The sequence below is a fragment of the Portunus trituberculatus genome, chromosome 17, assembly GCF_017591435.1.
Source record: "Portunus trituberculatus isolate SZX2019 chromosome 17, ASM1759143v1, whole genome shotgun sequence".
NCBI lineage: Eukaryota > Metazoa > Arthropoda > Malacostraca > Decapoda > Portunidae > Portunus > Portunus trituberculatus.
In genome coordinates, this window is record NC_059271.1 from 18,039,700 (window position 1) to 18,052,199 (window position 12,500).

General features: G+C 41.2%; 1 protein-coding gene across 2 annotated transcripts in view; it reads right to left on the reverse strand.

The window, feature by feature from the left end:
• The window catches only part of LOC123504978, a 94,126-nt gene that overhangs the window by 22,534 nt on the left and 59,092 nt on the right, over positions 1-12,500 (reverse strand). For both annotated transcript variants that reach the window (XM_045255963.1, XM_045255962.1), the window contains one exon: positions 4,352-4,586. In XM_045255963.1, the coding sequence (XP_045111898.1) occupies positions 4,352-4,586 (235 nt within the window). The remainder of the gene's footprint in view (positions 1-4,351; positions 4,587-12,500) is intronic.

Consider the following 12,500-nt stretch of genomic DNA (forward strand, 5'->3'; position numbering starts at 1 on the left):
AAAGAGTATAAGGTAGAGAAAATAAGGGGACGGAAAGAAATAAGAGAGATGGATAAATGTAGGAATGGAAAGAGGGAAAGGAAAGGATGCAAGACCAGAAATGTTAAACTACATTTGCGATCGAGTACACCAATGAGCATATAAAAATAGGATGATCATTAGGCATTGTAGGAGAGAGAAAAGTACAATAATCAAACTGCTATGATTGAAAAGAGCCTCATTAATGCACACGGAAGTATTAGCGGTTGGCGAATTGATGTATTGCTGAGAGAGAGAGAGAGAGAGAGAGAGAGAGAGAGAGAGAGAGAGAGAGAGCACGTGTATTTCTGATATAAGTTTTGTTCTCTCATTATCACCAGGTACCGGCTGTGTGACGGAAAATAAAAGCAGATGGATGCTATTGGCTGCTCGAGAGATATTGTCTGATTGTTTTCTCCATCTTTTTTTTTGTCTCATCAGTGAGAACATGTAGCGAGAGGCGTGACCGCAGCCGTGCCAATGACCTTTCCAGATGCCTTCGGGAGGCCTGTCACATAATGATAATGATAACAGTGATGACAATGATAATGTTAATAATAATAATAATAATAATAATAATAATAATAATAATGATACTACTACTACTACTACTACTACTACTACTACTGAAAATGATAATAATGATAACATTGCTAGTAATAATAATGATGGTAATGAAGAAAGTAAGCACTGTCAGTCGTCCACTCCAAACAAGCTGAATGACAAAATTATTTCAGAAATGTACCAACGTGAATAATTGTTTTGGCTTCTAATCGTTCATGACCCATGCTTGTTACCACTGCGCCACGGTACCACGCCGCTGTCAGCCTCCTTCCTTCATACTACGCTACAACACCTGTAAGCAGCTCCAATAGTGCTATACCAATGAACGTTGCTACCAAAAACCACGCCATTTGAAGTCTTTACGCCACGTCACATAACGCCACATAAAACGTCATATAAAGCCACATTGAAAATTACGCTACACGTATTATAATCTCTGAGGATGATTAGATAGATGTGAACAATGAAGCCAAGTATTCCTATAGTTTATGCCCATAACATTGCCTTTAGTTTTAACACGCCATCGTAACACTTTTTATTTTTATTCATACCATGCGGAGTTTTCACGGGAATTTATGGGCTAAAGGGGATACTTTTTAGGGTACCTCCTATCTCAAAGCCCAACTGCTAGGAAACCGTTGCCCCGAGTGAGGAAGTCCAACCTACACTCGGACCGTGAACAGGATTCGAACCCGTGCGCTTGGAGACCCTCGGACCCCAAAGCATGCATAGTTCCACTGTACCACTGTACCACTTCGCACACTATACCTACTGAGTCCTACCATTTCTTCTTAGGCTCTTTTCCAGTTCTTCTTACAGTTACCTTCAGTGTTATCCATAGATTCTGTCTGTCTGTCTCCGATTTTTCTAGTTGTATTTTCACCTCATTAAGTATATCCTTGTTAATCTTACCAGTCCGTTTTATTTGCATATATTTCTTTTCTCCTCCCAAGTTAACAGTTCAAGGTGATAAGTGATTAATTGACATGCTTATCGGTAATTACAAACCTGTAATTCTGGTAATTTCGTGTGAGGTACTCAGGTTGTTTCCCTAATTTGTTTAGCATTAGATTTTTAGCGGGAAATGAAAAGAAATATTGCCGATGAAATTAATCGGTCCTTGACCCCCTCTCTCTCTCTCTCTCTCTCTCTCTCTCTCTCTCTCTCTCTCTCTCTCTCTCTCTCTCTCTCTCTCTCTCTCTCTCTCTCTCTCTCTCTGTGTGTGTGTGTGTGTGTGTGTGTGTGTGTGTGTTTCACACTGTTTGATCTGCTGCAGTCTCTGACGAGACAGCCAGACGTTACCCTACGGAACGAGCTCAGAGCTCATTGTTTCCGATCTTCGGATAGGCCTGAGACCAGGCACACACCACACACCGGGACAACAAGGTCACAACTCCTCGATTTACATCCCGTACCTACTCACTGCTAGGTGAACAGGGGCTACACGTGAAAGGAGATACACCCAAATATCTCCACCCGGCCGGGGAATCGAACCCCGGTCATCTGGCTGTGTGTGTGTTTGTGAGTGTATGTGTTAATCACCGTGCCCATATCTGTCTATTCATATATGTTTATCTATATGTATATTTATCTGTTTATCTATTCATCCGTATCTATCTATCTATATATCTATTTATTACCTGTTCATCTATCTATCTACCAATTTATCTATCTATAGATGTGTGTGTGTGTGTGTGTGTGTGTGTGTGTGTGTGTGTGTGTTTCAGTATTTGCATGCGCATAGAATAGCATCGCTTTTTTAATCTATTTTTTTTTTCCTACGTCACTTTACATCACTTTTGAAATCAGACATATCCGCTTCAAGCCTGAGTCCTGCCCACGCCTTACTCCCCGCGCTTCAGCTCTGCTCTCTCATTATATAGGTTAATTGGAATTTTATAAAGGTATAATGTAAAATGATAGTACCGTATACTTGTTCTCATGTAAATCCTAGAAAATGTTTGATAAGTATTTCGAAAATGTCAGAATTTGCGAATGAGAAAATCTGTATCTAGTTTTTCAAGCTTTTCACTAATAAACTTGTTCTTATAAAATTCGAATCTCTGAGATATTTCTAACAATTCTGTGGTCACATTTTTTTTTTTTCATTAAGGCATTATAAAATTTTTTTTTTTTTTATACAACTACCAATACGCGTAGAGTTGCAGACACTAATTAGGACTTGGAGGAATGCCAGTAATTTTGTGCCGACTTTTTTACATGAGGACACACACACACTCATGCAGGAAGACGAATCCGCAGACATAGAGCGTCAACAGGCGAGTTCCAAGTGTGATTGATTTGTCATCGCCACTTGCGTCAGAGCGAATAGTTGTGTTTGGAGAAGATTGGAGTACTCGTCACCACCACCACCACCACCACCACCACCACCACCACCACCACCACCACCACCACCACCACCACCACCACCACCACCACCACCACCACCACCACCACCACCACCACCATCGTGTCCTCCTCCTCCTCTTCCCTATTTTCCTCATCGCTGCCCCACCGTACCCACGCCCCACGACACATGTGGGTCGGTGTACTCTACAAGACTTGATGTGCTAATGCCAGGGGAGAAATTTCTTCCCTTACCGCCTGGTTGACCGCCTATGAGACAAGTAATGAAAAATGGTATGTAATATTCATAGAGTGGGCGCGGCGGCGTCTGCTGCCTCACTACCGGTAAATAGGGAAGTCGGGGAGGAATAAGTGAGAAAGCGTCCTCAGACTAACTCACGTCTAGCAAGGTGGTATAATTGAAGATGATCCATAATATAACTTATGGAACTTGCTGTTATGAATTCAGAATTTGGAATGAGATAATGATGCGGTAATGACAGGTTAGCGCTTAAAATTGTAGGGTCTGTATCGTACTGAAGTAAAGCCGCAATTTTGTGCCCCTCTGCACACTGCCGTGACACGATTTAGAAATGTGCCGAGGCTGTAGCGGCTTATCTCGTGGGTACGTGATTGTATGGTGTCTGTCTAGTCGCCTTATTACGGTGATTACCGGTTGTTGAGACTTTTTGGTAAATTTAGTTAAGGGAAATATTGTGCGGTAGACATAGGGAATGTACCATCAAAGGAGTTTGGTACTCCGGCGCTGAGTTCCTTGATCTTTCTGTGTAAGACTTGTCGTCTGGACACGACGCTCAGTGTACATACGAATTAAGCTGTGTTTAGGCGCGTCAGAAGTTTGTTCAGAAATAAAAGAAAAATATCTCAAGAGGCACAGGCAAAGTAGTAAGCAGGTTTAATTATAGAGGAAGGAGACTTTTCTAAGTGTTTTCTAGGCAGCGCTTAGAGCGTAAATATGGGTTGAGTTGTATTTAGAGAAGCCTAATCTTTGTGTTAACGTTAAAGAAGAAAAAAAGAAAACAACAAATATCCAAACATTCGCAGGGAAAATGGGAAGCAAAAGTTTTTTTGTTTTTTTTCTCCCTTGTTTATCACAGGCGAGAGTCAAGCGTAAGCAAATAACCGAGGAGCTCGAGACGCCCGCACGATGGCGAATGTATTTTGTGCTCCAAGTTAATAATTATATATAGTAATAAAAATATTTGAAATTCATTTATATAAAATCTAAGCATAACATGATTTTTGAACTGTTTAAAGGTGCTCTGTCCTTGGCGGTCTAACATGAAAACAGAACATACTTTGTGATTTCAGTGACATATATGAAAATAGTAAAGGCTGTAAAAAATTATGTTATTCAAGTGGCGTAAATTATAAACAGGCTTTAAAATATCAGTTGAGTTACCTGATTTTCCGACGGCGTGTCCTCCAAGCACCAACAGACGAATGACCGGGCTTCCCTCACCACCTTCATCTCCGTTAGCCTCAGATTCTGCGTTTTCCCGCGGCGTCTGAGTCCAGGGACCGCTTTTATTGTTTTTCCCTTCTACTCCTCCTCGCACGCTGCCCTCGCTGTCACCATCGCCTTCAGGAGAGCCGCTGAGACCCTCCATGGCAGCAGGTCCTCTGGTGGGATGACTCTGAAAATTTTATATACGATCAGATTAACTAGTAAACCAGAATTTGATTTTTTCATTGATGATATGCAAGGAAGAGTTATAAACGAGAATTGTGAATGCTGGAAGTGTGAAGTGTGTGTGTGTGTGTGTGTGTGTGTGTGTGTGTGTGTGTGTGTGTGTGTGTGTGTGTGTGTGTGTGTGTGTGTGTGTGTGTGTGTGTGTGTGTGTGTGTTTCACTGTTTGATATGCTGCAGTCTCTGACGAGACAGCCAGACGTTACCCTACAGAACGAGCTCAGAGCTCATTATTTCCGATCTTCGGATAGGCCTGAGACCAGGCACACACCACACACCGGGACAACAAGGTCACAACTCCTCGATTTACATTCCGTACCTACTCACTGCTAGGTGAACAGGGGCTACACGTGTGTGTGTGTGTGTGTGTGTGTGTGTGTGTGTGTGTGTTTACGGGCGTGCGCATAGGCATTGATAGGTTAACATTCTTTACCTTGAGTGTGAGTTGCTAAATGCTGCCTTTGTGTATGCTCTCTCTCTCTCTCTCTCTCTCTCTCTCTCTCTCTCTCTCTCTCTCTCTCTCTCTCTCTCTCTCTCTCTCTCTCTCTCTCTCTCATCCTTCGCAATTGATAATAATTGAAATAACGAATCAGGTTTCATTTGCAGGATAACTAACTGAAGTATTTTGTCTCTCGCAGAACTCAGTTGCTTTATTGTGTGCTGGATATAATTTTTCTTTTATTGATTAGGAAAGTGTCTCACTGGAACTTGATAAAAAAGGAAGCTGTAAGAAGCCGCCATTCTTTCACGTCGCTGTCCTTAGACGAAACACTTCTATCCACCTACCTGTCTAAAACTATGTAACTATCTAGATTGAGTAAGATATGATAAAATACCTGCCCACTTCTCCAACACGAATAAACGATGAAGATTGCCAATTCTAAAGGCTTTCTCCTCTAATAAGGACTAATTATGAAGTCCTTACGCATCAATGTTTGGGATTTCGCGGTTTTTTTTTTTCATTGTTCATGCTTAAATGAACCTGGAATTGTGGAGATGTTCTTCAAAACACTAATGACTTCCAGCTGAGCTTGTCCTGGAAATATCTGGATATAGTATGTGCCTTGTGGTAGTTTGTGGAAAACTGTTACTTCAGGTTTTATGTTGTTTTTCCATTCCTCCGCTGGAAATGTTTTCTTTCTCTATAGAAAAATTAAAGTATGTTATTTTCCATTTCTTTACCTTTATTTTTGAGATGTAATTAAATTGGTAAAAAAAAAAACTGTAGAGACATATGTTTTGGAAGATGAGTTTACGTAAATGGTAATTTAATGAACTTTTACAAATTATGAGCACGACTCGCTATTACGCAACCCGGAACCGCCTGTGCTGTGTATTGAGGCAGCCATGCTAGGAGTGTGTTGGCTGCCCCGCCGCGTCCTCCTCGCCAGACACCTTCCCGGTAGACGAGACATTTTTTGTGCCCCTCACTCCAGCAGGTCAGGAGTCTTAGTAGTTATTAGATACGTAATCATGAATTTCCTCATATAAAAAATCTAATTGGTTTACATTGAAAAGAAACGAATGAAGAAATATAATTTCTCTCTCTCTCTCTCTCTCTCTCTCTCTCTCTCTCTCTCTCTCTCTCTCTCTCTCTCTCTCTGGCATTTTTTTTATCCATCACCATGTGTTATTTATTTATTCTACATAATTCTCCTCTACCTATCAGGTGTGCTTCCAATTAAGGGATTTAGACTTGGAACAATTAGCAGTGACGTCACGAGGGGCACGTGACTCAATAACGAATTCCTGAACGTAAAATATAATAATGAGCCTCCTCTTGGAAGTTTTCCCCGCAAAGTTCGGGGTCTCGTGGCTGTGGAAGACTAGGAGTGAAGGGGGAAAGAGAAGAAAGGAATGGGGAAGAAAGCCAGATTGTGAAGGATGTTGGAAATGGCGATTTTGATGGTGATGGTTGTGGTAATGGCGATGATAGTGACGAATGTTGTGTGCTGATGGTGGTGGTAATAACGGTGATGGTGGTGGTGATGAAGCTAATACAAGAACACAAAACACTTTCACAACACAAGCAACAAAATGGTGGTAGTGATTTGTTAGTAATTGCTGCTGCTGCTGCTGCTGCTGCTGCTGCTGCTGCTGCTGCTGAGGACGACACTTTTAGTTTTATTATCACTACTATTGTTGCTAGTAATAATTATCATCTCAGCAACCTCCAACTTATTCTCCTGTGCTTTCTTTATTGGCCACGTCTCCGCACCATATAACATTGCTGGTCGAAAAGTGTTCAAATCGGTGGTTCGACCCGCAATGTTATATGGTGCGGAGACGTGGCCAATAAAGAAAGCACAGGAGAATAAGTTGGAGGTTGCTGAGATGAGAATGTTAAGGAGGATGCTTGGTGTGACAAAGAGGGATAAAGTAGAAATAATTTTATAAGAGGAACAGCCAAAGTAACGGAGGTAACAAAAAAAGTACAAGAAAGGAGAATGCGATGGTTCGGTCATATCAAAAGGAGAGAAGAAGGGTATGTCGACAGAAGACTATTGGATATGGAAGTGGAGGGAAGAAGACGACGTGGCAGGCCAAAGAAAAGGTGGAAGGATTGCATCGGAGAGGACCTGATGGAGAGAGGATTGAGTGGAGAGGAAGTTGGGGACAGCCTTGTGGAGAAGACTAGTGAGGAACAGCGACTCCATATGAAAATGGGAGCAGCTGCAGAAGAAGAGAGGTTACTAGTAATAATTCTTCTGTTGTTACATAATTATCTCCATCTTCGCCAATGTAATCACTGTCTCGTAACTATTACCAGTATCATTGCCATAAAGAGAGAGAGAGAGAGAGAGAGAGAGAGAGAGAGAGAGAGAGAGAGAGAGAGAGAGTCAAACATTATATAAAATTAAGACTAACAAATCATTGAAAAATGTATCTCCTTAAATGTGGGTGTAATAAGACCGTCCCACGCCCTCCATGAATGGCATGGCGAGTGTGACGTATTCATGACGTATTGCTTGCTTATTGGACGCTTGAAGGAGTGATAGTGACAAGGTGGCGCTCATTGGCTACCGCGCTGCTGACGTCAGAGATCGCTACGTTAGAGTATCTCCCAATGTGACGTCACTGTAGTTGCCGCCAGGCGTTAAGGACGACTCACTGGTGTAGGTGGAGAATGAAGATGTGCTGGTATGGGTGGCGGTGTAGCAGAGTGTGGTTTCGAGCGACTCCTGTGTGTGTGTGTGTGTGTGTGTGTGTGTGTGTGAGAGAGAGAGAGAGTTAATACGGAACCGTGCCTTGTATATATGAAAGTGAGTGTTGACTCCAATAACGTATTGTTAAAAGGCGTAAGAAAATTTATTATGAAATACTAGTAGGAGAGTGACACATGACTAACTGAATGAGAGAGAGAGAGAGAGAGAGAGAGAGAGAACAGGATACATATCACTTACACACGCACGCACGCACGCACGCACGCACGCACACACACACACACACACACACACACACACACACACACACACACACACACACACACACACACACACACACACAAGACAATTAAAGGTGAAGACATCTTCCTGATATCACTATCACACCAGGTCTTGGTCACTTCTCGAGGCGGCGCCGGCAGTGCGTGGGAGGCGAGAAAAGATAGCCACCTTCCTCAGGCAGTTTGATGCAGTGTTGTTTGTGTGAAAGCTGTCCTATTGTTGTGTGATCCTTTTTTAGACGGTATTTGCATGTGTGTGTGGGGACGGGAGGAAATAGGGTTGTTTGGTGGGTGAGTAATTGTGCAAATGACTAGGAATAGCTTACATATTAATACACGGATAGAAATGCCTTACCTAGACCAAAGTGCATGTTTGCTATACGTGAAGGGCAAATCCTATAAGATGCGTTATGCACGCACAACATCGTCTTAGGAGATTAAGAGGGAACTTCCAATATTAGTTTAATTTATTGTTGTTTCAGTCTGGTAACCTTGTGAAGGTAATGCATGCCAACTTCTTGCCAAGAGAATGAATGAGAATTTTCATTAATACAGACTATAAGAGCATAATATATAAAAAGAAGGCTTTATGAGATCATCTGATCTACATCTGGCAGGCCCCGAACTTTACGCTATACTAGTCTACTTCATTCATTTCTGTTTTTAGTCGTATAAAAATAATGCAAAGAGTGGATAAGCTGTTTTGGTAAACAGGGGCACTTTCATCTAATCTGAATTTTCCCTAGTTTTAACCTCCCTTTTATCATTAATTCTGCCATTGTTTTTTCTTTTTCTTTTATGCGGTAGAGTGATCAGGCGAACACAGTTTGAGAAATCAGAAGTGCAATGATTTCTCAGGCCGTATTACGATGCTCTCATATTGATAACTGTATCAATTATTAATGCATGACCTGGTGATAAAGGACAAATTATCATAGCGACGCAGTGGTTATATAATCTAACTGTAGGATTGTGATTATTTCACTATAAATTTAGTCGAAATGCTGCTTATTTCATATTTCCGTAGTGCATTTATCGCATAATGTATTAGAAAAGAATGTGATACATGTGGGTCAGCATTCATGTAATAAATAATACCTAAGTTATGAACGTACTTTGCGGCTGTTCCCGACATTTTTGGTCTTCATTGCATCATCACACTTTGGCAGCGAGTGATTTTCCGGTGTCATTTCCCGTTAGATAGATAGATAGATAGATAGACAGATAAATAGATAAATATATAAAAAAAAAAAAAATATATATATATATATATATATATATATATATATATATATATATATATATATATATAGAGAGAGAGAGAGAGAGAGAGAGAGAGAGAGAGAGAGAGAGAGAGAGAGAGAGAGAGAATTACTAATATCCACAGTACTTAAACACGATGCTTGAATAATCTCAGAACGTTCCTTCTGATCACAGTGATTGTCAAACACGCTTCGCATCAAACGACAGTATTTCTGTGGAGGGACACAGGCCGCGGTGCTAAGTATTCCGACAGAGACACACAAAGACATTAGTAATTCCGAAATAATAAAAGGACGCAGAAATAGAAGCGTCCATGAATTTTGTAGTGACACGAAACTGGGTCACTGGCGAAGCTACACTATCCATTTTCTCTTCAGTTGTGTGTGTGTGTGTGTGTGTGTGTGTGTGTGTGTGTGTGTGTGTGTGTGTGTGTGTGTGTGTGTGTGTGTGTTCCCATTTTTCTCCAACCTGTATTTATCTGCTCAAGAAGGCATTGCAGTCTTTGTTTCATCCCTTCGTTACATGCCGGGTAATAAATGATCATCTTTTTTTTTCTCTCCAGGAAAAAAAGTGGTTGAAAGGATGCGATCACAGTTTCAGGTTGTTTAGACGAGGAATTAACAGCTGCCAGTGCCAGTGAGATGCGGAGGGAATCAAGGCAGGATCTAAGTGTAAGGAATGCTTTCTCTGTTTAGATTACCAGTATACATCAAGTGAGCTGCTCGGAATGTTTGTTTGATGCTTCTCTATCTTCACAGAGAGAGAGAGAGAGAGAGAGAGAGAGAGAGAGAGAGAGAGAGTGTGTGTGTGTGTGTGTGTCCAGCTTTTGAGAATGACAAAAAAACTATTGCACTTTATAATATACTTCATGAATCATTACACCTCCCTCTCCACTCTCCATTCTTCCTCCCTCTCTCCCTCCTTCCCTCCCTTTCTTTCTTTCCCACCTTCCTTTCTTCCTTCCTTCCTTCCTTTCTTCCCACTTTCTTCTTTCTTTCCTTCCTTCCTTCCTTCCTTCCTTCCTTCCTTCCTTCCTTCCTTCCTTCCTCCCTCCCTCTTTACTTCCATCCTTCCCTGCTTGACCTGATCTAAAGTGTCATCTTAGCATGATTCTTCTTCCATCCTGTAACCTACTTACTGCCAGGGCGTTGGTGTTGTCTCACGTCGCCCTCTCGTTAGTTACGTCGTAAAATCAGGCCATAGTGAGGACGTGAACAAGGTGAGAGGTGTTTTGGGATTTGCATATTGCCTGAGGGAGTGAGAGGAGCAGTTTCTTCACCTCACTTCCCACGAAATATAAATAATAAATTAAGTCTTTATTAAAATAAAGATTTCTTCCCTCGTTTTCTGATAGCTTTCTGTTTTTGGAGATAAAATTTTTCAAAAGTTTAGTTTGCCGTATGAATGGTGAAATTTCATTCGGTCTATCTATTCTCACGCTTTCTTACTGACAACTTTACTTATATAGCTACACTTTAATCTATTTTTGCATTATAATTCTTGATCCTCTCGATAAGATGCATAAGATGGTCGCAAATCTTGATAAGGGACTTTAATCTCCAAGCATCACCAACAGAGAAGTAAACACGTTAGAAGAAGAGAAGCCAGTATCATCCACGTGCAAGTTAGTGTCATTCCCTAAAGTAATGGGACGAGGGACGCACCCAGCGGACGAATAAGTGGGCGAATATTATCAGAGGGTAAAGCAAAAAGTTAATTCGTAGCAGATTAACCTACTTTCGCAATCCCACACCTGGATGGACTCTCCTGTGGTACTGCGTAGAAGTGATGGTAATAATATGTCGATGATAAGCAAATGGTTCTGTAGTAAAGCATGCTTCTGTTGCGTTCTTTATTAGCAAGACAGTAAAAAAACTATTACATAAATTCATCCTTTTTTAGAAACATTAATTTATCATGAAGTACTTTTATCTTTGTTTCCTATGACGAAGCTCACTTTAATTAATGTTAGACGAAAAATTGACCAGATTTGCTTGAAAGTTAGACGAAATATTAACTATCTTCTCATAAATTTAGACGAAAACTGACCAGACTTACTATAAAGTTAGACGAAAATTGACCAGACTTGTCATAAAATCAGACGAAAATGAAAAAGGAGGACAAGCTGAATTAATAGTCATCATCATCATCATCTTAACACTTAGTGAGGAGTCGATATTCCTCCTTCTTCTAAACCTCCTATCCTTGCGGTCCCTTGGCGCACTCTACCCTCCCACTCCCTCTCTCCACCGACACACTTTTTCCCTTTGCTTCGTCGTAGCATTAAATGTCTCAGGTTTAGAGAAAATTGTAGATTTATTATAAGAAAAGAAACTGTAGGAAACTTTATTGATAACTGCTTAGAACTTGATCAATCAGATTATAGTGTGTGTGTGTGTGTGTGTGTGTGTGTGTGTGTGTGTGGGTGTGCTGCGTACATAGGTAGGCAAAAAGACCTCTCAGGGGGTATGAATTGACCACATTTCTTTTTCTTTCTTGACGTATAACAAACATCAGCTATGTTTACAAATATTGGTATTTAAACAAGCTCAACTTGACGCTTCCATAAAGGTAATTGCAGAAAGTAAATAGTTGAATAAATAAGTAATAAGCGTAACATTTAAAAGCTCAAAACAATCAATATTGGAGAAAGGAACATGAAGACAAGGCAGCAGAACCAGCGAGAGAGAGAGAGAGAGAGAGAGAGAGAGAGAGAGAGAGAGAGAGAGAGAGAGAGAGAGAGAGAGAGAGAGAGAGAGAGAGAGAGTGAGAGAGAGAGAGAAATACTGTCACTTAAAGGAGAGGGTGTCATGGAACATACAATTTCACTGTACTCCGTTTAATATTTGAGTAGGTGTAATCTTTCGTCACACACACACACACACACACACACACACACACACACACACACACACACACACACACACACACACACACACACACACACACACACACACACACACACACACACACACACACACACACACAGATCAAACAGTGAATTACACACACACACACAAACACACACACACACACACACACACACACACACACACACACACACACACACACACACACACACACACACACACACACACACACACACACACGGCCCGGTAGCTCAGTGGTTAGAGCGCTGGCTTCACAAGCCAG